At 43.3% G+C, this 24,366-nt stretch overlaps 1 protein-coding gene across 1 annotated transcript in view; it reads left to right on the top strand.

Moving 5' to 3' along the window:
* LOC124265527 (leucine--tRNA ligase, cytoplasmic-like) overlaps window positions 1-24,366 on the top strand; it is a 48,918-nt gene that overhangs the window by 4,925 nt on the left and 19,627 nt on the right. The window contains exons 6-20 of the mRNA XM_046700315.1: window positions 259-420; window positions 709-821; window positions 5,966-6,029; window positions 7,140-7,207; window positions 8,121-8,346; window positions 8,818-8,905; window positions 11,989-12,065; window positions 14,108-14,161; window positions 15,192-15,332; window positions 16,097-16,197; window positions 17,058-17,117; window positions 18,717-18,865; window positions 19,621-19,759; window positions 20,533-20,748; window positions 23,211-23,268. Coding sequence (XP_046556271.1) covers window positions 259-420; window positions 709-821; window positions 5,966-6,029; window positions 7,140-7,207; window positions 8,121-8,346; window positions 8,818-8,905; window positions 11,989-12,065; window positions 14,108-14,161; window positions 15,192-15,332; window positions 16,097-16,197; window positions 17,058-17,117; window positions 18,717-18,865; window positions 19,621-19,759; window positions 20,533-20,748; window positions 23,211-23,268 — 1,716 coding nt within the window. The remainder of the gene's footprint in view (window positions 1-258; window positions 421-708; window positions 822-5,965; window positions 6,030-7,139; window positions 7,208-8,120; window positions 8,347-8,817; window positions 8,906-11,988; window positions 12,066-14,107; window positions 14,162-15,191; window positions 15,333-16,096; window positions 16,198-17,057; window positions 17,118-18,716; window positions 18,866-19,620; window positions 19,760-20,532; window positions 20,749-23,210; window positions 23,269-24,366) is intronic.

The following is a 24,366-nucleotide window of genomic DNA, read 5'->3' as shown; positions in this document are numbered from 1 at the left end:
GGTCGGACAGGCAGGTAATTCGAACGCTGCTATGGGTGAGTGAGGTTAGTTTTACGCCGCTATTCAAAGCAATATTCCAGCAATGCCACGGCAGGGACACCAGAAATGTGCTTCTTACATTGTGTCCATGTGTGGAATCGAACCCGGGTCAACGGCGTGACGAGCGAAGGCCTCAACCACTAAGCTGCCCCACATAGCCTATGAAAATTGCTTACTTCAGGTCTGATAATATCCTACATGGTCATGTTTTCCTTTCAGAGTAAAGTGCTAGCAAAGACAGGTGGTCTTAAATATCAGTGGCTTATCATGGCTGCCCTAGGACTGACCGATGATGAGATCAAAGCCTTTGCTGACCCTGTACACTGGCTGAAGTACTTCCCCCCTCACTGCAAGAGTGACCTCATCAGATTGGGAGTCAGGGTAGGTGATTACTGCTGGGGGTGACAGTGTGTTAGGATGGGAATCTTTAACTCAGATTGTTATCTCAAATCCTGCTTCAACCAGGATTATGTTTCTAGTGTTGTTTTTACCATATGCATGCTCTGAGAATTGAAAATAGTAAACATTGTATACAATGAGATATCCCTCGCTTCAGGCTTTAGCATGTGCCTCTTACAGCCTCTGATATGACTGAAATTTTGTTCAAAGAGTCATATAGGCCCAATGAGTCACTCCTTCACTTACAAACTCTCTGATTGGCTGCTGCAGGTTGACTGGAGGCGGAGCTTCATGACAACTGATTACAACCAGTACTATGATTCTTTTGTCCGCTGGATGTGTATCAGACTGAAGGAACGGGACAAGTGCAAGTTCGGGAAAAGGTGGGAGATGTGATTGGACTGTGAATACATTCATAAAGAGGGCAGTGGGGTAGCCTGGTGGTTAAAGCATTAGCTCATCACGCCGCAGACCTGGGTTCGATTCCCCACATGGGTACAATGTGTGAAGTCCATTTCTGGTCTCGACTGTCGTGATATGTTCTGGGGACACCCCTTCCAATTCTGGTGTCCCCTGGAACAATACTAAAAGTGGCCTAAAACTAAAAAAAATGTAACTTATCCTATCTCACGGTATGCACTTCTCTCTCTTAATTCGACACTGAGTGGAACGATGTAAACTTTTTTCCCAAGGCCTCTCTTGTCCATCCGCCTAAGCACTCCATGCTACCCTCATTATAAGACCGCTTCCTAGTTGTCATGCAAAGCATGTGGCATGCATCACTAGCTACCCACGTGACTATCTCCGAATCATCATTATACCAGATGATACCAGATGGTCTACTTACTACATTCAACTTGAAGGATTGGAACTGGTCAACATTGGTTTATTACATCTTCATCGAGGATGGTCAACTTGCATCTAGATACGGCCAATTACCCCAGCTATTATTCAAACGCTACCAGCTTTCAACACGATGTTACTATTCAGGGTATTTGTGATACGATGAATTTCTCACCACGACATGGCATGCTTTTAGCATGACGATCTGACTTTGTTCTCCGGGTTACCCAACGGCATGTGAGGCGCTAGAAGTTTTAAGTCGCATGACTTATCCCACCTGGTACCCTTTTTCAACTGGTTGAACGAAGGTAGTAGCTTTCAGTAGCGCACACATCTACATTATGCCGGCACTTGTTTGTGCATTACCAGACAAACTTGATGCTTCACTGAGTCCTGTTACTACAGACAACTCGTAACAGCGTCATGGTGTATCTCGGGATGCAATCATGGCCTGGTTTGTCATCTTCCTCACCCTTCCTTTTACATCACCAGCAAGCTTCTGAACAGATATGTCAAGTTTCTGTGCATGGTACCAGCAGTGATGTCTTGTCAAGTAGCGAGCATCCATTTACCAGTTTTTATGGGCTGTGACCGAAGACCGTGTTGTCCGGATTTTGTCACTGTTGCATTGTGGGTAACAATTGCAAATGGTGGACTACTGTTTGTTTACCGGAGAATTGTGATGTTGAGAGTGACTATGAAGTGCACTGACAGAATTGTCTTGGTCCTACACAGCGGATAATAACTCCAGCCTTTAATCGCCAGTGACGATGAACGGTGCCATTCCTGGTAAGAGTGATTATGTCGGGATTCGTCAACGTGCCGAGAGAGACATCTTGCCGAGGGTGTTAAACAGAAATGTCCCTGAACGCTTCAACTTGGGTTGCTCGGGTTTTCTACTTTAGCCCAAACCCTCCATTCAGAGGTCACTGCAGTCACCAGGCACTTGTTTACTGCCTCCCTGAACGTTCCTGGGGTTGCCGGTCTTCTTTTACCTTCGTCGTTCCAACAACTTTGCGAACGTTGCGGTAGATGAACGATCCCCATGCATCTAGTCTACTACATTGATCACTCCATCCAGCGGACCAACACTTCATTTGGTGAACTAATGTTCCACAGATTGCCGATCGTACGACCTTCATCCCCCGTTTACAATGTACATGTTCCTGTAGATTGACTGACAATCTCCATGCGCCGATCTACTTCATTCAGCACTCAATCAGGAGATACCCCTTCATCAGTGGCAAGAGTTGCTGGGTCTCCTCACCTAAGCTCAAGCCTTCATTTACAGAAGTCAACTTCATCTTCGAAGCTACATTGATGATTGCATCCAGGCACAACAGGATCTGATAGTACTTAGCCGCTAACTGTAGTTCACCACCATGCTGCTCTGGCAGTTAGGATGGCTAGTGTACATTGCTATTTTGAAGCTAACATCGATCCAGAGACTCCACTTCTTCGATACATTGTTTGACACATGTCAGAGGATGATGGTGGCCTTTCAAGACAGGTGCATCATGACCCCGCAATGCATTCCTCAAGCGCTATCTTAGTGGCAGCTGCTAGACTTTCTTACGTCAGCTCAAGCCCCAACTACCAGAGGGTAGCTTCAGCTTCAGCCGTGCTAGACGAGCAGAATGTTGTCCTTCGTGTCAACACATCATTGTTCCTCGATGCATCCCTCACGGGTCGGGGGGCTCACTTTCTTCATCATCAGATGGCCGGGCTGTGGTAGCCCGCAGAACAGGACTTGCACATCAACGAACTCAAGTTCTTGGCGGTTCGACTCGCCATTCGACATTGGGCGATGGAACTTCGGGGGTCTTCCCTGCTGATTCAGACAGACAACTCCACGGTCGTCTGGTACATCAACCATCTCGGGTTGACAGGTTTGGCGAAGCTTCTTCAGCTGGTGCTTCGGTTCTTCCATCTAATTGACTCCCTCGCCATCGATGCTCAAGCCAGACACATTCCCTGAGTCAGGATTGTCATCGCAGATGTGCTGTCCTGCTCCGATTGGTCATCTCCCACGGAGAGGCAATTAAACCCACAGACCTTTCGGGAACTGGTCTTCCCGTTATCAAGGCCCCAAGTCGACCTATTCGCCACACAGTTCAACAATCAGCTCCCGAAGTTTATCTCGCCGATACCAGACCAACTAGCATTGGATCTCGACGCTCCGGTGATTTTGTGGGAGAGGCTCACTGCTTGTGCCTTTCCCCCCTTCGGCTCTTCTTCCCAGAGTCATCCAGAAACTCCAAGCGACCAGACAGATTCTACTGCTTTTGGTCGCGCCTTACTGGCCAGCCAGAAGTTGGTTTGTCGATCTCGCACAGCTCGCAAACCTAAACCCAGTTCCTCTTCCCGATCGGGACGACCTACTGTTACACCCTCACTCAGATCGGCGTCGTGTCTCCCTTCACACCCCGTCTCTGCATGTTGGCGCATCTGCAGAAGTCCTATATCGCCAAGGGGTATTCTCAGGGAGTGGCTATTGCCATCACTTCTGCTCATCGGACTTCCATCCGCTTACTTTGTAATGAGAAGTGGAAGTGTTTTGAGGGATATTGCAAGTCGAAAAGGCATTACATCTCCCATTTCTACTTCACCTCAAATCGTCACTGAATTTCTTTAGCATTTGCGGTTGTCTAAGAAGCTCAAGGGTTCCACTTTGGCCATTTACCTTGCTGCGATCAGCTCGGTCCTGGCTACCACCACAGGCTCTAAGGTTTCGACTGTTCCTGAGCTTCAGTATTTGCTCTGGTCTTTCAAGTTGACCGATCAGTCTAAGAAGTTTAGACCTCCTGCATGGGATTTATCTGTGGTGCTGCGTCATTTGGCCTTGGCGAACTATGAACCCTTAGCTCAGAATGACTTTGAGAAGATCTCCTTCAAGACATTTTTCCTTGTGGCCTTGGCTACAGCTGCTCTGATTTCTGAACTCCACGCTTTGGACGTTAACAGAGTCCAGTTCGAATGGAAGAAGCATGGCAAAGTCTTCCTTGGTCTGCGTTGGGATTTCGTAGCGAAGAATCAGTTGCCAGGACAACCCGATCATACTTTTACCATCCCACCGTTGTCCATGATTCTTGGGCTGCATCACAATGAAGACCTGCAGCATTGCCCTGTTAGGGTTTTGAAGATTTTTCTTACTGCTTCTAAAGATCGCCGCCATCTCCGCAGGCGCCTCTTCATTCCGTTGTCCTCAACATCCAGGGCGGAAGTGTCTCGCACCACATTATCCTTCTGGATGAGAGCCACCATCCTACGGGCTTATACACCTTCATTGGGTTACCGTCCCCGACAGCTTCCAATCCACATGAGACACGGGCGTTAGCATCTACGATGGCTCTGCATAGTAACTGCTCTCTCCACGCCATTATGGAAGGATGCTTTTGGCGATCTGACTCGGTCTTCTCCTCCCACTACCTTCGGGACCTCTCAGCCAAGGACGTCCAAGGTCTGTACCAGTTTGGACCCCTTGTTCTGGCAGAACAGCTGTCTATGGCCCAACAATGCAGATATGGGACTGTCCCATGCGGTTGCTGCTTCCCTGTACTTTCCTGAATATAAGTCTCAACTTGATGTCTGCCTTACGTTTTGATTGCCTATGGGTTAGAACTACTTCCAGTGGATTTCATTGCCAGGCTCATCCTTTGACTAAGCTTATGTAAAGCAGTGAGGGTCAATTTGATGTTGATTGGAACTGAACGTTAAAACTGCGAGTTTTTCGAGTAGTGCTTCTCTTTCACCTGCCCCCTGGTTGGTGTCTGTGGGGGTCTTCTTGAAGCAGGGGCTGACCCGATTATTGTCTATGACTTTAAAAATTTGGAAATTTTAAATATAAATTGTATATTTATATACTTATCCTATCTCACGCAACAGTTTCCCGCCCATCCTGCCTGCTACGCAGATTCTCCAAGATTGATATTCCAGTGGCTCCAAGAATGAGAATGATGATTCAGAGATAGTCACGTGGGTAGCTAGTGGTGCATGCCACATGCTTTGCATGACAACTAGGAAGCTGTCTTATAATGAGGGTAGCATGGAGTGCTTGGGCGGATGGACAAGAGAGGCCAAGGGAAAAAAGTTACATCGTTCCACTCAGTGTCGAATCAAGAGAGAGAAGTGCAAACCGTGAGATAGGATAAGTATATAAATATACAATGTAAAATTTAAAATTTCCAAACTCACTCACTCACATTCATAAGGACACAGGATTTTGGAATCATTCCGTTTGCTTATATACAAAAAAATGATCTTGTCAGTTGGGGCGCTTAAACTGGTGTCTGATAGGATTTTACTGTATGTTACACTAATACTTGTACGGTTTATGAACACAATTTTCGATCCAGGTCAGGGGTGATCTTCAGCTGCATATGGTTTCGCAAGCGGGGACTTATGAGATCGGATAGTGAAGCTTACTGACTTGGTTCGTGCATGTCATTGTATCCTAATTGCTCAGATCGATGCTTGCAATGTCCATCACTGGATTGTCTGGTCAGATTTGATTATTTACAGAACACGATCAGAGCTGGAATATTGGTGAATGTAGCGTTAACATTTATTCTAATGAGTGTATGTGGGTTGACTTTGAAAGGTTTTTCTTAGATTGAATAATGTCCTTTACACATGTGTAAACACACTGATGTACTGAATATACATCAGGTACATTTCGTTACAGGTACACCATCTTCTCCCCTAAGGACAACCAGCCATGTATGGATCATGACCGTAGTTCAGGGGAGGTAAGCGGGGCTTATAATCCAGTACCACACTCCAGCATAGTGATGATTTTAGCATGGCATCATGTCCAAAGGATAACTTGCTTATCATTTGACTAGACCTTTCACATATTTGTAAACAAAAGCCCATATTCTGATACCCGTGAAGATCCGGGTTCGAATTGGTCTTCAGCGACCCATGGTTGTCATAAAAGGCGACTGATGGGATCAAGTGGTCAGACTCGCTGACTTGGTTGACATATGTCATTGTTTTTCAATTGTGTAGATTGATGCTCAGTGGATTGTCCAGATTTGATTAATTACAGACGGCCGTCATATAGCTGGAATATTGCTGTGTGTGACTTTAGACAACAAACTAGACCCGTGAAGACCCTGAGTAGAATAGGTCTTCAGCAACCCATGCTTGCCATAAAGGCGACTATGCTTGCCGTAAGAGGCAACTAACGGGTTCGGGTGGTCAGGCTCGCTGACTTGGTTGACACATGTCATCGGTTCCCAATTACGCAGATCGATGCTCATGCTGTTGATCACAGGATTGTCTGGTCCAGAGTTGATTATTTACAGACCGCCGCCATATAGCTGGAATATTGCTGAGTGCGGCGTAAAACTAAACTGACTCACTCACAACAAATTAACCGAGCCATATTCTGAAATGGTATCATTTAGTTTTGCACAGTATATAGATATGCTACTACAACTGCAACTGACAATCAGTATAGATTATAGAGATTGATAATCATTGACTAAATATTGATCGATTGTCGATAAATATCAGAGACATAACTTTGAACAAAAATGTCTGAAAGAAATTAATATACTTCACATCACTGGTGTGTGGTGACATGTTTCTTGCATGGATTATTTACAAAACAGCGTCCTGAACATAATTTAGAAGCTGACTATAATTAAAGACGTAAACCATTTTCTATCACAAAAGTTAATCTATGATATTATTAACACAATTTTCATATCAATAATCATTTATAATCTTTCCCATTGACAATATTTCTGATTATTGATAATTTTAGCCAGCCCTGTAACTGTTACAGTGAGTGAATTGTAACAGCTCTAATGGTGATTATTTTAATTCATGAGATCACTGCAATATTTCAGGGTGTAGCACCTCAAGAGTACACACTTATTAAGATGAAACTCACCGAACCTCTACCTCAGAAACTCAGGTGAGTGTTCTGTTAACATGGTTGCAAAATTTCTGTGTAAGTTTTCTTATGTAAATCAAGCTCTCATTTTTATCAGTGTGTTAAATGTTAAACCCACCCCCACACTACACCCTCACACATGATGCCCTCAGCCACGTGTACAACCACACCCGCACCCCATCCTTACACATGATGACCACACCCCATCCTCACAAACAATCTCCACACCCCACCCCCACACCCACACCCACACTACACCCACACACGATGCCCACCCTCACACATGATGACCACACCCCACACCCACACCCCATCCTCACACACGATCCCCACACCCCACTCCCACACTACACCCACACACACATGCCCACAGCCACAGGTACACACCCACCCCCCACACCCCATCCTCACACGATGCCCACCCCCCACCTCCACACTACACCTCACACACGATGCCCACCCTCACACATGATGACCACACCCCACACCCACACCCCATCCTCACACACGATCCCCACACCCCACTCCCACACTACACCCACACACACGATGCCCACAGCCACATGTACACACCCACCCCCACACCCCATCCTCACACGATGCCCACCCCCACCTCCACACTACACCTAAAACACGATGCCCACAGCCACATGTACACCCACATCCACACCCCACCCTCACACATGATGCCCACCCCCACACTACACCCTCACACACTATGCCCTCAGCCACATGTACAACCACACCCACATCCACACCCCATCCTCACACATGATGCCCACAGAAAAAATCCATTTGATGTGAAGGGAAAAATAGCCATTAAAAGAGTTGGCAAAGAGGCAACTTGAACCTCCCAAGTGATCATACCATTTGGATTTGTCATTTTCATTTTATTTCAGCCAGTATATTATGCTTCATTTCTTTCACTCCACAGTTCTCTGACGGGTCGTCCGGTGTTCCTGGTTCCTGCAACTCTGCGTCCAGAGACCATGTTTGGACAGACCAACTGTTGGTTGCATCCGGACATGAAGTATGTGGCCATAGAGATTGTGACTGGAGAGGTGTTTGTGTGCACACGCAGAGGAGCACGGAACATGAGCTACCAGGGATTCACAGCGGTCAATGGAGAGTACAAGGTCCTGGTGGAACTTGTTGGAATGGTAGGGCATGTTACAGGTAGAGACAGTAGATAGGTAGCCGGACTCAGACTTGCTTCATTCTCTCTTGGGGCAGTGTGATAGAAAAGTGGTTAAAGCGTTCGCTCGTCACGCTGAAGATCCGGGTTCGATTCCCCACATGGGTACAATGTGTGAAGCCCATTTCTGGTGTCGACTGCTGTGATATTTCTGGAATATTGCTAAAAGCGTTGTAAAAGCACACTCACTCTTTTTGCTCTAATGGCACAGATAGTAACTGTAAATATCAATCATTTGATTGTCTGATCCAGCTGTGGAAACTTTAATGGAAGGATCACTGCAATACTAGCAGTAATATTCAACCCATATTGTGTACTCTTTATTTGGAGCATCCTTTTTTGTATTTTTGATAATCATTTATGTCAGGCAATAGAGCAAGGTAAAGCAGTATTTCTAGTGCCATTTCTGTCTGCATAATTTCTTGCTAATTTCCAGGACATAATGGGTCATGCTCTGTCAGCGCCTCTGTCAGCGTACAAGACAATCTACACCCTGCCCATGCTGACCATCAAAGAAGATAAAGGTAGGAAGATACTCTAAATGAAGTGGCCCTCCTCTGTTGTTAACACACAACAAATCTCAACTCATAGAGTCAGTACATGGCCAGTTTTGTACATTGTGCCTTACAATGAAACACAGCTGTACAGTACTACACATTCCAACACAGAGCTCATAGTACTACACAGTACTACATAGTCCTACACAGAGCTACACAGAGCTCATAGAACTACACAGTACTACACACTCCTACACAGAGCTACGACCCGTGAAGATCCGGGGTAGAATAGGTCTTCAGCAACCCATGTGCTTGCCATAAAAAGCGACTATCTTGTCGTAAGAGGCGACTAACGGGATCGGGCGACTACACAGTACTTGGTTGACACATGTCATCGGTTCCCAATTGCGCAGATCGATGCTCATGCTGTTGATCACTGGATTGTCTGGTCCAGACTCGATTATTTACAGACCGCCGTCATATAGCTGGAATATTGCTGAGTGCGGCGTAAAACTAAACTCACTCACTCACTACACAGAGCTACAAAGTAATACACAGAGCTCATGGTACTACACAGTACTACACATTGCCACACATTGCTACTCAGAGCTTCACACAGTCTCATACAGCAACACACAGCTACACAGTACTACTCAGGTACATAAAGTACTACACAGAGCTACAAAGTGCTACAGAGTCCTAAAGTACTACACAGAGCTACACAGTACTACTCAAAGCTACACAGAGCTACAAGGTGCTACACAGTCCTAAAGTAGTACACAGAGCTACACAGCACTACACATAGCTCAAAGTACTACACAGTACTACTCAAACCTACACAGAGCTACAAAGTGCTACACAGTCCTAAAGTAGTACACAGAGCTACACAGCACTACACATAGCTCAGAGTACTACTCAAAGCTACACAGAGCTACAAAGCGCTACACAGTCGTAAAGTGCTACACAGCACTACACATAGCTCAAAGTACTACACAGTACTACTCAAAGCTACACAGAGCTACAAAACGCTACAGTCCTAAAGTACTACACGGAGTTACAAAGTACTACACAGAGCTCAAAGTACTACACAGTACTACTCAAAGCTACACAGAGCTACAAAGCGCTACACAGTCCTAAAGTAGTACACAGAGCTACACAGCACTACACATAGCTCAGAGTACTACTCAAACCTACACAGAGCTACAAAGCGCTACACAGTCGTAAAGTACTACACAGCTACACAGCACTACACATAGCTCAAAGTACTACACAGTACTACTCAAAGCTACACAGAGCTACAAAACGCTACAGTCCTAAAGTACTACACAGAGCTACAAAGTACTACACAGAGCTCAAAGTACTACACAGTACTACTCAAAGCTACACAGAACTACAAAGCGCTACACAGTCCTAAAGTACTACACAGAGCTACACAGCACTACATATAGCTCAAAGTACTACACAGTACTACTCAAAGCTAAACCGAGGTACAAAGCGCTAAACAGTCCTAAAGTAGTACACAGAGCTACACAGCACTACACATAGCTCAAAGTACTGCACAGTACTACTCAAAGCTAAACAGAGCTACAAAGCGCTACACAGTCCTAAAGTACTACACAGCTACACAGTACTACACATAGCTCAAAGTACTACACAGTACTACTCAAAGCTGCACAGAGCTACAAAGTGCTACACAGTCCTAAAGTAGTACAGAGCTACACAGCACTACACAGAGCTCAAAGTACTACACAGTACTACTCTAAGCTACACAGCTACAAAACGCTACACAGTCCTAAAGTACTACACAGAGCTACAAAGTACTACACAGAGCTCAAAGTACTACACAGTACTACTCAAAGCTACACAGAGCTACAAAGCGCTACACAGTCCTGAAGTACTACTCAAAGCTACACAGAGCTACAAAGTGCTACACAGAGCTCAAAGTACTACACAGTACTACTCTAAGCTACACAGAGCTACAAAACGCTACACAGTCCTAAAGTACTACACAGAGCTACAAAGTACTACACAATACTACTCAAAGCTACACAGAGCTACAAAGCGCTACACAGTCCTAAAGTACTACACAGAGCTACACAGCACTACATATAGCTCAAAGTACTACACAGTACTACTCAAAGCTAAACCGAGGTACAAAGCGCTAAACAGTCCTAAAGTAGTACACAGAGCTACACAGCACTACACATAGCTCAAAGTACTACACAGTACTACTCAAAGCTAAACAGAGCTACAAAGCGCTACACAGTCCTAAAGTACTACACAGCTACACAGTACTACACAGAGCTCAAAGTACTACACAGTACTACTCAAAGCTACACAGAGCTACAAGGTGCTACAGTCCTGAAGTACTACACAGTACTACTCAAAGCTACACAGAGCTACAAAGCGCTACACAGTCCTAAAGTACTACACAGCTACACAGTACTACACATAGCTCAAAGTACTACACAGTACTACTCAAAGCTACACAGCTACAAAGTGCTACACAGTCCTATAGTACTACACAGAGCTACAAAGTACTACACAGAGCTCAAAGTACTACTCTAAGCTACACAGAGCTACAAAGTGCTACACAGTCCTAAAGTACTACACAGAGCTACAAAGTACTACACAGAGCTCAAAGTACTACACAGAGCTCAAAGTACTACACAGTACTACTCAAAGCTACACAGAGCTACAAAGTGCTACACAGTCCTGAAGTATTACTCAAAGCTACAAAGTGCTACACAGTCCTAAAGTACTACACAGTACTACTCAAAGCTACACAGAGCTACTAAGTGCTACACAGTCCTAAAGTACTACACAGAGCTACAAAGTACTACACAGAGCTCAAAGTACTGAACAGTACTCAAGGCTACACAGCTACAAGGTGCTACACAGAGCTACAAAGTGCTACATATTGCTTTAGCTTCCCTACCTTTACAGACAGGGAAGAGTGAGTGAAGGAATTTAGTTTTATGCAGCAACAGATACGTATAACATTACATTTATCCCCAAATCTTTGTTTTTGTCAAATTGTCTACTTATTTCAGTATGAGAATATGAGGCGATGTTTTGTGATACACAGTTTATGTGTGTATGTGATTCAGGGACAGGTATTGTGACGAGTGTTCCCTCCGATTCTCCTGATGACATCGCAGCTCTGCGAGACCTCAAGAAGAAAGAAGTAAGTATACTTTTAATTTACAAAAAGTATATTAAAATGTGAGCCAGGAGGCATTTCTATTTTGTTGTGTACATTTACCAAAACAAATTGATCAAGGCATCCATGAAACACAAAATGTATAGTTGGACTGCAATGCTGTTCATCAAATGAGGAAAATATGGAGCACACATGGCCATGTTTGAGGGTTAGAGTGAGTGAGTGAGTTTAGTTTTACGCGTGCTCAGCAATATTAAAGCTATATGGTGGCCGTCTGTAAATAATCAAGTTTAGACCAGACAATCCTGTGTTTAAGAGCATGAACATTGATCTACGCAATTGGGATACAATGACATGTGTCAGCCAAGTCTGTGAGCCTGACCAACTGATCCTATTAGTTGCCTCTTACAACAAGCATGGTTTGTTGAAGATCAATTCTAACCCGGATCTTCACAGGTCTTGGGGTTAGAAATGAAAATGGGTAATGAAATGATGGAACGTTTGAGCAAGGAAGAAAATCTGGTAATTAATTTATCTTGGCCATGGTGGAAATTATACTTTACAATTCAATCTGGTATTCTGCCATGACATTTAAGAATGCTCATTGCAGATTGGTTGACAAAAGGTATCCATTTTACCTTTTGATACCTGTTTTAAATTTTCTCACAAAAGATGTGCATATGAAAACATTGATGTATCCATAGCCAAGGCTGCCTTACAACCATGGCTGCCAATTAAAATTGCAAACCTCTTGGCTATAAATTGAGATAAGAGATATCTATTTGATTGACTCCATCAATTTTGAAAGCACAGCAGGTTTATCTGTGAATTGGGGGCAGTGGTGCCGCCTAATGGTTCACGCTGAAGACCCTGGGTGGATTCTCCACACGGGTACAACGATATGTAAAGCTCATTCCTGGTGTTCCCCACCTTGATATTTCTGGAATATTGCTAAATGCGGCATAAAATCATACTCACTCACTTATCTGTGAATTGAACACTTTAAGCATAGATGAACGCTGGTTTGTCTGTTAAACATTTGTTTATTGACACAATGTTGTGATATGCCTTCCAGTGCAGTACAAGTTAAGAACACTAATTTTCTAAAGGGTTATAAAATACCTTCGATGTTTGATACATCAAAAATGACTGTATTCCTGGCCGGTGATCACTATGGTGAATCATTTCTGGTGTCCCCCGCTGTGATATTGCTGGAATATTGCTAAAAGCGGCGTAAAACCATACTCACACACTGACTATGCTGAATACTATTGTTGCCACTGCTAGTGATCCTAAACTGATGGGGAAGGTGTCATTGGTGGACACAAATTTATGTTACCTCACACAGAATGATAATGCTAGAATATCAGATGTGTATATGATAACATAAAACTTATAGAAGAGCAGACAATAGAAACAAACAGTTATCCCCCCCTAGATCTATATCATTTTGAATATTGGTAAATATTTGAAAATTACATGATAAATTTGGACTAAATATTATGGTTGGTATGCTTCATTATGGTTGGTATGCTTCATATGCACATTATCAGAATGGGTCTCAGCCAATTAGAATCCAAAATCAGTGCATGAGGCAGTGTATGAAATAAGGCCCGTCCGACCGCCTGAGACGGGCTAGTATTCTGCTTGCTAGTCCGATGGTCTGGTAAATGTTTTAAGATGTGCCTTACATCTGAGTAAATTCACGATATCTTGGTGTCTTGGTCTGGTAAAATCTATTTTGTTCTGGCTGGGTTTGGGGCTTATGAAATAACCACCCGAGACGGGCTAGATTTCTGACGGATGGTCTAAATTTACAGCTTGCCAGCCCAATGGTCTGGTACATTTTTTAGATGTTCCTTACATCTGAGTAAATTCACCATATCTTGGTGTCTTGGTCTGGTTAAATCAGGCTTTTGTTCTGGCTGGGTTTTGGGCTTATTTCATACACTGGCATGAGGTAAAATAACTTTGTGAGAAGCCTGACATTTTCATGGTTAGAGTTTTATGTTTGTGTTAATGTCTTCACTGTGTTTGCTGTGATAATTATGTTTACTCTGTTGCAGCCTTTCAGACAAAAGTATGGCATCAAGGATCACATGGTGATGCCCTTTGAACCCGTGAGTATGGTTTTCAACTATCAATTAAGTCATACATACTTAAAGGGGCTACCCTCTTTCAGTCGTTATGAGTTTTAACCATGTGCAGTGCAGAGTTACTTCCCATGGGCAGGCCTAGGTCTCTGATTGTTGGTTTGGGGCCTGATTTGCCTTGATTATCATGATCATGTTTCTAGCTTTGTCAGCATCATCATTACCCTACTTGTGATAGTAGGTTTCTCCAAAGTGGTAAGGGGCAGTGGGGTAGCCTAGTGGTTAATGCGTTCGCTCGCCTTACTGTAACTGGAATGCTGTTCAAAGTGGTGTTAAACACTATGTCTCTCACTCACTTTACATATTGAATCATACCTATGGGGAAGTATTCAAACTGCTTCAAGACAAGTCTTAGAACAGCATTTAGAAGTGATGTACATGAAGACGAGAATTTATGGATGTCAAAATAAAGAAGTTGACTTCCATAAATTCTCACCTCAATGTTCCAAGACAAGACAAAGACAGGAAGCGCCAGTGCCCACACACTTTATTTGTGCTTGACTATAGATTACCATCTTCATGGTCCATGATTTCATAAAATAATCATGATGGTAGTCAGTGAGTGAAATAGTATCCGAATGTTGCTAGCCAGGCGGGCTAGCTATGGATGAAAGTTACTCGCCCACAAAATAATTCACTAGCCCCAAATTTGAATGTCGAAACTAAGCAAAAGATTACCAAAACAGATGAGTATAAGATATTGTCAGCATGACACGGGTTTCATCATTAAGCTGCTAGTATGATGAACATTTTTATCAGGCCATAATCTTGCATGATTTGAAAGTGCATTATAACAAAAAAAACGTCGGAGAGAGTGATATGTTTACAAAATGACCCCATGAAAATTCACAAGCCAGTTGGGCTAGTAACTTTGGAGAGATTTACTGGCCCGACTGGATTTATACTAGCCATGGGCTAGCGGGCCAGTGACTATTTTGCACACTGATGGTAGTACAGTATCAGGAACTGTGCTTGATGTTTGCTGTCTCCTTTCCAGGTACCGATCATAGACGTTGCAGAGTTAGGAGACTTGTCTGCTGTCACAGTCATTGACATGTTGAAGGTCCAGAGTCAGAATGACCGTGACAAGCTGCTGGAGGCCAAGGAGAAGGTCTACTTGAGGAGCTTCACAGAAGGGGTCAGTAATGACCAGTGTTTTGTTCATGTTTATGAATCACGCTATATGTTTTGTGAAACCATTCTGAGAAAAGGGAGGTCACTTTCAGTGGTCTAAGTAACACAGGATGTTTTTTTTGCAATGTTTATTGGTTGTGGTATTGAATCCATGATTCGACGTTTTTAATGAAATTTATCATCATCCAATCAGAGGTTGTTGTTTTATAGACATGGGTGTTGTACAAAACAAACCTTGGTGCTTAGACTTAGTGCTACCTTAGTTAAAAGATCGCTTTTTACAAGAGAACCCTAGCCTGCAGACAAGTGTGTTGTGGCACTATGGGCTAAGTAGGGTTCCAGAACATTTCACAAAGTAGAATTAATTCCAGTTTCATGTTTAAATATGTACAGTACAGTTATCAGGTTATCACTAATTTAAGGCATTGTAGAGGTAACTAGTAACACTGATAACTTATTAATATTTCAGTAATACAGAATAAGATTGAGCAAATAGTTTTGCATTATTGCATCAAATCAGTTATGAAATAAAGCTTAACACTTACCAGCACTTTTGAACCAAATAATTCAAATCGAGGACCGTATGTTAATATCCTTTTGCGGATGTTTTTTGTTTCTGACAACTGTTATGAGAAGATTAAGAACATTATTTCATCTTCCAAATGCTTAAACATCTCTGGTTTCATCATTGTTTGCTGTTTATATATTCCAGCTAGTTTTACTTGAATTTTAAGTGAATTGTTATTGAGGTTTCCCTTTTTATTCCAGATCATGAAAGTTGGAGAGTTTAAAGGTCAGAGGGTCCAGGATGTGAAGAAGAAGATTCAGAAAGGAATGGTAGCCCAGGTGAGTGTCAAGATACTCCACCCGTGTTATTTGAGTTTGATGAAGTCATACCATAAATTTCATACCTGCATACCAATTTTTATTTGGAGCAAACAGCTTTAGAGCAAACAGCTTTAGCAAATGTCCTTTGCTGCAGTGTTTTCAATTTTACCTCTAAAATGTCCTTTGTTTGTCTTCCTCTGAAATGTCCTTGCTGCGCTGCAGTGTGTTTCTTCCTCTGAAATGTCCTTGCTGCAGTGTTTTCTTCCTCTGAAATGTCTTTGCTGCAGTGTTTTCTTCCTTTAAAATGTCCTTGTTGCAGTGTTTTCTTCCTCTGTAATGTTTTCCTTCCTTTGCTGCAGTGTTTTCTTCCTCTGAAATGTCCTTGCTGCAGTCAGTGCTTGCTGCAGTGTGTGTCCCCCTCTGTAATGTCCTTTGTTGCAGTGTTTTCTTTCTCTGAAATGTCTTTGCTGCAGTGTCCTTGTTTGAAATGTCTTTGCTGTTTTCTTCCTCTGAAATGTCCTTGCTGCAGTGTTTTCTTCCTCTGTAATGTCCTTGTTGCAGTGTTTTCTTGAAATGTCTTTGCTGCAGTGTTTTCTTCTCCTCTGTAAATGTCCTTGCTGCTACAGTGTTTTCTTTGTCCTTGAAAGTGCTTTCTTCCTCTGAAATGTCTTTGCTGCAGTGTTTTCTTCCTCTGTAATGTCCTTGTTGCAGTGCTTTCTTCCTCTGAAATGTCTTTGCTGCACAGTGTTTTCTTCCCCTTTAATGTCCTTGCTGCAGTGTTTTCTTTCTCTGAAACGTCCTTGTTGCAGTGTTTGTTTTCTTTCTCTGAAATGTCCTTGCTGCAGTGTTTTCTGCTTCTAAAATGAGGCTGTCAGTGTTTTTCTGTTTGACATGGAACCAGAAAGAGGAAGGTGATGTCACGGTCTGCAGATGAGTGTGTTGTAGCACTTTGTGATCAGTGGTGAGTTCTGGATGACTTAAGTAGTATGTCAGGGCGTACTACACTTCAGTAAAACCCGTAAGCACTGGAATTGTGCAAACAAACCAAAACTCATTATCATTACCTGGGTTTGATTCCCAACAGGGGTACAATGTGTGAAGCCTACTTCTGGTGTCACCCGACGTGATATTGCTGGAATATTGCTAAAAGCAATGTTAAACCAACTCACTCACCTGTGATCTTCTGTTTCTGGGATGTGGCTCGATGGGGCCTTTTAAGACTTGAACCTGTGTTGATCTGGTCTTCAGCAACCCATTCTTGCCACGTTAGGTGACCTGCTTGTTGTAAGAGATGACTAAAAGGATTGGATGATTCAACTCCCTGACAGGGCGGTGGGGTAGCCTAATGGTTAAAGCATTGGTTCGTCACGCCGAAGACCCGGGTTCGAATCCCCACATGGGTACAATGTGTGAAGCCAATTTCTGGTGTCCCCCGCCGTGATGTTGCTGGAATATTGCTAAAAGTGGCATAAAACCAAACGCAGTCAGACAGTCAACTCCCTGACTTGGTTGATGCATGTCATAATGTCCCAGTCACATGTCCCAGATGCATGTCATAATGTCCCAGTCACATGTCCCAGATGCATGTCATAATGTCCCAGTCACATGTCCCAGATGCATGTCATAATGTCCCAGTCACATGTCCCAGATGCATGTCATAAGATCCGTGTTAGTATTGGTTTTCATCAACCCATGTTAGTCGTAAAAGGTGACTAATGGGATCGGGTGGTCAGGCTTGGTAACTTGGTTGATGCTTGACATAGTATCCCAGTTGATTAAATCGAAGCTTGTGATGTCAATCACTGTATTGTCTGGTCCAGACACACTCATTTACCAACCAAAATCTTATAACAGGAATAATACTGACAAGTGAGTGACTACAGACAAGTGAGTGACTCTGTTTTTGGCCCGCTTTAAGCAATATTCCAGCAATATCACAACAGGGGACACCAGAAATGGGCTTCACACATTATACCCATGTTGAGAATCGAACCCGGTTATTCGGCGGGATGCTCTAACCATTAGGCTACCCCACTGACTTCAAAACAACAAACAAACCAAAAAATCCCTATATTGATGGACTAGTTATTGTATTGTGCTTTTGTAATGGGCATTAGACAAGAATTTCCACACTGCTTGCCCTGTTGCTAACTAATGTATATCAGACCGCCTCCGTGGTGTAGTGGTTAGAGCGTCCGCCCGGAGAGCGGAAGGTCGCGGGTTCGATCCCCGACCGCGTCATACCAAAAGACGTTAAAATATGGTACTTGTTGGTCCCTGCCTGGCACTCTGCATTAATGGGTATAAAAAGGACTGGTCGGCTCGGAGTCAGTATAATGTGTCTGAGTGGGGTATTCATGCTTCACTGCGGCATGGTATCTCAGTGGGCTAGCACTATAAAACCAGCTTCAGTCTGGGCTAGTACAAGCAGCCGCACACACACATACACACGCATGCACGTCGTCATATAAGCGAAATATTCTCAAGCACGATGTAAAACCCAATTTCACCTCACCTCATCTCACTTATGTACATCATGGTATTTGCTGGACACTTGCAGGTACCTGGATTATGGAGAGGCTACGTGGAGAGCTCAAGCTGAGGAATGTCTTGCGTCAATGGAGACATTCCACGATGAGGTTCGCAAGAATTTCCAGGCTACACTCGAATGGCTTCATGAGCATGCCTTCTCAAGATCATATGGTTTAGGTGAGTTACCTTCACCAATGAAGATCTGTGCTAGAATTGATCTTAGCAACCCATGCTTGTCGTGAAAGGAGACTAACAGGATTGGGTGGTCAGGCTCGCTGACTTGGTTGATGCATGTCATTGTAACCCAATTGTGTAGATTGATGCTCATACTGTTGATCACTGGATTGTCTGGTCCAGACTTGATTATTTACAGACCACCACCATATATCTGGAATATTGCTGAGTGCGGCATAAAACTAAACTCACTCACTCTAAGTTTGTTAGCACCTTATGCTGCAGGGATTGTGTACGCACCCTGACTTCATCCAGCATTAAACTTCAGTGTAGCCTTAACTCAGTGTAGTGTTTGATATTGCATGGATACACTGAAGGAATATAATATATTCTTTTACAGGGCATAATATACTAGACAAAATAAGTTAGGGATATTGGTATGTTTATGATTGATATTTTATCAGTGTGTCAATGAATAAATAGATCATTATTCATAATTTCAAAATTTACACATTTTTGTCCAGTATACTAAGAATTATAAACAAGTACTATTGTGTAATCTCTTTTCAAAGATGTTAATATCGTGTTTGGCCGGCAGATTATGAACTGCTGTGGTGGCCTTTAACATCCTCCAAATCAATTTAATGGCTATCATATTCATCAGTTATTTGGTACCCAGGGCCAACATTGGTAATAAGTCTCTCAAGACAACTTTCATGCTTATTTCTGTGTCTGTGAGTGATAATGACTGTTCCCAGGAACCAAGATCCCGTGGGATCCCGACTACCTGGTTGAGAGTTTGTCCGACTCCACGATCTACATGGCCTACTACACTGTAGCTCACCTCCTGCAGGGCGGAGCCATCGATGGAAGTAGGGTTGGCCCATCCAGCATCAGGTGAGTTTTAGTCCCAAGAAATTTGAGGGGGGTAAGTGTTGTGTAGAGTTCAGTATTAGTTTGTGCTAGTGGTGGTCCGAGTAATTGTAATAATCGAAGATTGGTCACAGTGCCTTATCGACCAGGCAGTCGATCATGTTTTCTTGTGATCGAACACAAACAATTTTTGAACACTTGTCTGCATTAACAATATTTTTCACAAGGTTGGTTTTGTCTATTACATTTTATAAGCACTCCAAGCTTGTTCCAAGTCATGACTGAATCTATCTTAAAGACCCCAGGAAATTTTTGTTTCTAACATACTAGTCATCCTTTAAATATTTGAAATTTGCTAATGCATTTTGTGCAGTTTGCAAAAACCCCAAAGAATTACATGTTTTTTCTTTATTTCTTGTGCATTAACAAAGAAAACCAGGAAAATTTGATAAATGACGCTAACCAATTTTTTTCGATGATTGATCGGTTGTAATGAACCAATCATTAATTGTGAGACTTGAACCAATTCCTAACACTAGTTTTTGCTCAATACTTGGTAAGCCCCTGTGTTGCGAAAGTTAATGGAAGTGTGGTCTAGACAGCAAACATGGGTTAATGTTCAGTAGTTTGGTCCTCATGGTGAGGTGGTTTATGGAAAGGATTCAAACAAAAAGTTTGGTTCTTTCTCAACTTGTTTGAAAACTTCTGTGAAGCTATGAAATCTTCCATCACTATGACACTCCATCACTCAGTTTTTAAACAGGTGCCCTTTGTCTGTGAGTGTATTTCTGTGCTAGGACTGACCAGCTGACTCCAGAAGTGTGGGATTACATCTTCTTCAAGGATGTCCCATTTCCAAAGAAGGAAGGTATTCCCAGGGCCATGCTGGACAAGCTGAAGAATGAGTTCAACTATTGGTACCCTTTGGATGTCAGGATGTCTGGCAAAGATCTGATCCCCAACCATCTGACCTACTTCATCTACAGCCATTGTGCCATCTGGCCTGATGACAAGTAGGTGGTTCAGTCAGATTGCCTAGTGACAAGGATGTAGCTGTGTCATATGGCCTAGTGACAAGGATGTAGCTGTGTCATATGGCCTAGTGACAAGTATGTAGCTGTGTCATATTGCCTAGTGACAGGGATGTAGCTGTGTCATGTGGTCTAGTGACTAGTGACAAGTATGTAGCTGTGTCATGTGGTCTAGTGACATGTATGTAGCTGTGTCATATTGCCTAGTGACAAGTATGTAGCTGTGTCATGTGGTCTAGTGACTAGTGACAAGTATGTAGCTGTGTCATGTGGCCTAGTGACAGGTTTGTAGCTGTGTCATGTGGCCTAGTGACAAGTATGTAGCTGTGTCATATGGTCTAGTGACTAGTGACAAGTATGCTACTGTGTCATGTGGCCTAGTGACAGGTTTGTAGCTGTGTCATGTGGCCTAGTGACAAGTATGTAGCTGTGTCATGTGGTCTAGTGACTAGTGACAAGTATGTAGCTGTGTCATATGCCCTAGTGACAGGTATGTAGCTGTGTCATGTGGCGTAGTGACAAGTATGTAGCTGTGTCATATGGCCTAGTGACAAGTATGTAGCTGTGTCATGTGGTCTAGTGACTAGTGACAAGTATGTAGCTGTGTCATGTGGCCTAGTGACAGGTTTGTAGCTGTGTCATGTGGCCTAGTGACAAGTATGTAGCTGTGTCATGTGCCCTAGTGACTAGTGACATGTATGTAGCTGTGTCATGTGGTCTAGTGACTAGTGACAAGTATGTGGCTCTGTCATGTGGCCTAGTGACAAGTATGTAGCTGTGTCATATGGCCTAGTGACAAGTATGTAGCTGTGTCATATGGCTAAGTGACAGGTATGTAGCTGTGTCATGTGCCCTAGTGACATGTATGTAGCTGTGTCATGTGGTCTAGTGACTAGTGACAAGTATGTGGCTCTGTCATGTGGCCTAGTGACAAGTATGTAGCTGTGTCATATGGCCTAGTGACAAGTATGTAGCTGTGTCATATGGCCTAGTGACAAGTATGTAGCTGTGTCATGTGGCCTAGTGACAAGTATGTAGCTGTGTCATGTGGCCTAGTGACAAGTATGTAGCTGTGTCATGTGGCCTAGTGACAAGTATGTAGCTGTGTCATGTGGCCTAGTGACATGTATGTAGCTGTGTCATGTGGCCTAGTGACAAGAATGTAGCTGTGTCATGTGGCCTAGTGACTAGTGACAAGTATGTAGCTGTGTCATGTGGTCTAGTGACAAGTATGTAGCTGTGTCATGTGGCCTAGTGACATGTATGTAGCTGTGTCATGTGGCCTAGTGACAAGAATGTAGCTGTGTCATGTGGCCTAGTGACTAGTGACAAGTATGTAGCTGTGTCATGTGGTCTAGTGACAAGTATGTAGCTGTGTCATGTGGCCTAGTGACATGTATGTAGCTGTGTCATGTGGCCTAGTGACTAGTGACAAGTATGTAGCTGTGTCATGTGGTCTAGTGACTAGTGACAAGTATGTAGCTGTGTCATGTGGTCTAGTGACTAGTGACAAGTATGTAGCTGTGTCATATGGCCTAGTGACTAGTGACAAGTATGTAGCTGTGTCATGTGGTCTAGTGACTAGTGACAAGTATGTAGCTGTGTCATGTGCCCTAGTGACTAGTGACATGTATGTAGCTGTGTCATGTGGTCTAGTGACTAGTGACAAGTATGTGGCTCTGTCATGTGGCCTAGTGACAAGTATGTAGCTGTGTCATATGGCCTAGTGACTAGTGACAAGTATGTAGCTGTGTCATGTGGTCTAGTGACTAGTGACAAGTATGTAGCTGTGTCATGTGGCCTAGTGACTAGTGACAAGTATGTAGCTGTGTCATGTGGTCTAGTGACATGTATGTAGCTGTGTCATATTGCCTAGTGACAAGTATGTAGCTGTGTCATGTGGTCTAGTGACTAGTGACAAATATGTAGCTGTGTCATGTGGCCTAGTGACAAGTATGTAGCTGTGTCATGTGGCCTAGTGTCAAGTATGCTACTGTGTCATGTTGTCTAGTGACAAGTATGCTACTGTGTCATGTGGCCTAGTGACAGGTATGTAGCTGTGTCATGTGGCCTAGTGACAGGTATGTAGCTGTGTCATGTGGCCTAGTGACAAGTATGTAGCTGTGTCATGTGGCCTAGTGTCAAGTATGCTACTGTGTCATGTGGTCTAGTGACAAGTATGCTACTGTGTCATGTGGCCTAGTGACAGGTATGTAGCTGTGTCATGTGGCCTAGTGACAGGTGTGTAGCTGTGTCATGTGGCCTAATGATAAGTGGTTCATGGATGAGTTTGGGCAACATAGTTAGTACATCTTTCGTCTCAAGTAGATCACCTGTTCAACCAGGTCAGTTGTGCACAGAGAAATGGGCCATGTCACATGACAGAGAGGTTTTCTAGGACATGGCCATCATTTGTCACAGACTCTCCTTTTCTTTTATTACAGATCTAAATGGCCCAAGGGAGTGAGAGCTAATGGCCACATCATGCTGAATTCTGAGAAGGTAAACAGAACAAATATAACCCTGGAAAAGAATGATGGTTATGTTTTGGGGGCATAGGATCCTGTGTTGGGGGTACCAGGCTACGTTATTGGTTGGGAATGGGGTATTGGGACCAGTCAGTGATGATTCTTTGCAGAGCTGCTTCCCTCAGACGCACCTGAAACTTATGAGTGAGTGAGTGAGTATGGTTTTACGCCGCTTTTAGCAATATTCCAACAATATCACGGCAGGGGTCACCAGAAATGGGCTTCACACATTGCGCCCATATGGGGAACCGAACCCGGGTCAAAGTGTTCGCTCGTCACATGTCTTATGTCCCTTGCCGTGATATTGCTGGAATATTGATAAAAGCGGTGTAAAAAACTCACTCACTCACTCACTCACTCACTCACTCACTCACTCACTCACTCACTCACTCACTCACTCACTCATCTCAATTTCTCCAAGCACCAAATATATCTATGGTATCTCTAAAATGCACATAAATGACATGTTCTGACAGGATATTTTGATATTTTCTACATCCCGTTGTGTCAAAATGTCATCGCGTCAACAACGAAGCAACGCAGAACGGGGGACTACGTATACAGCAGTGTCCGTACGTCTTTACGTACATATGTACTTACGTTCCGATTCTTGTTAACACGATATCTCATGAACTGTTGTACCCAATGTCTTCAAATTTGGTGACAGTCTACATTGGGGGATTACGCAGACACTTCAGGGTCATTTCAGGGTGACCTTGACCTTATCTTCATGGTCACCATGACACTTTGACCACTTTTCAAGCTTATGTAAATGCTATATCTCATGAAACGTTGCACCCAATGCCTCCAATTATGTCAAAAGCGTACGTTGGGTGGTTACGCAGACACGAGTCATTTTAGGGTGACCTTGACCTTATTTTTAAGGTCACATGATACTTTTCAAAATCTCACCCGTCTCAGTACCTGGACCCGGTTATGATCATGTGACTAATAGATTAAACAATGTAATATGTTATTCTTTCATGATTAAAAGGTTATATTGTCTTTGAAGGTTTAGACATAATTTACAGTCACCTGTTTTGAATATAATACATGGTTAAGATATTGAAAA

This window comes from Haliotis rubra, unplaced genomic scaffold (genome assembly GCF_003918875.1).
Source record: "Haliotis rubra isolate DU_JTF1 unplaced genomic scaffold, ASM391887v1 Scf981, whole genome shotgun sequence".
NCBI classification, from domain to species: domain Eukaryota; kingdom Metazoa; phylum Mollusca; class Gastropoda; order Lepetellida; family Haliotidae; genus Haliotis; species Haliotis rubra.
The sequence above is the reverse complement of the archived record's forward strand: the minus strand, read 5'-3'. Positions and strand labels throughout refer to the sequence as shown.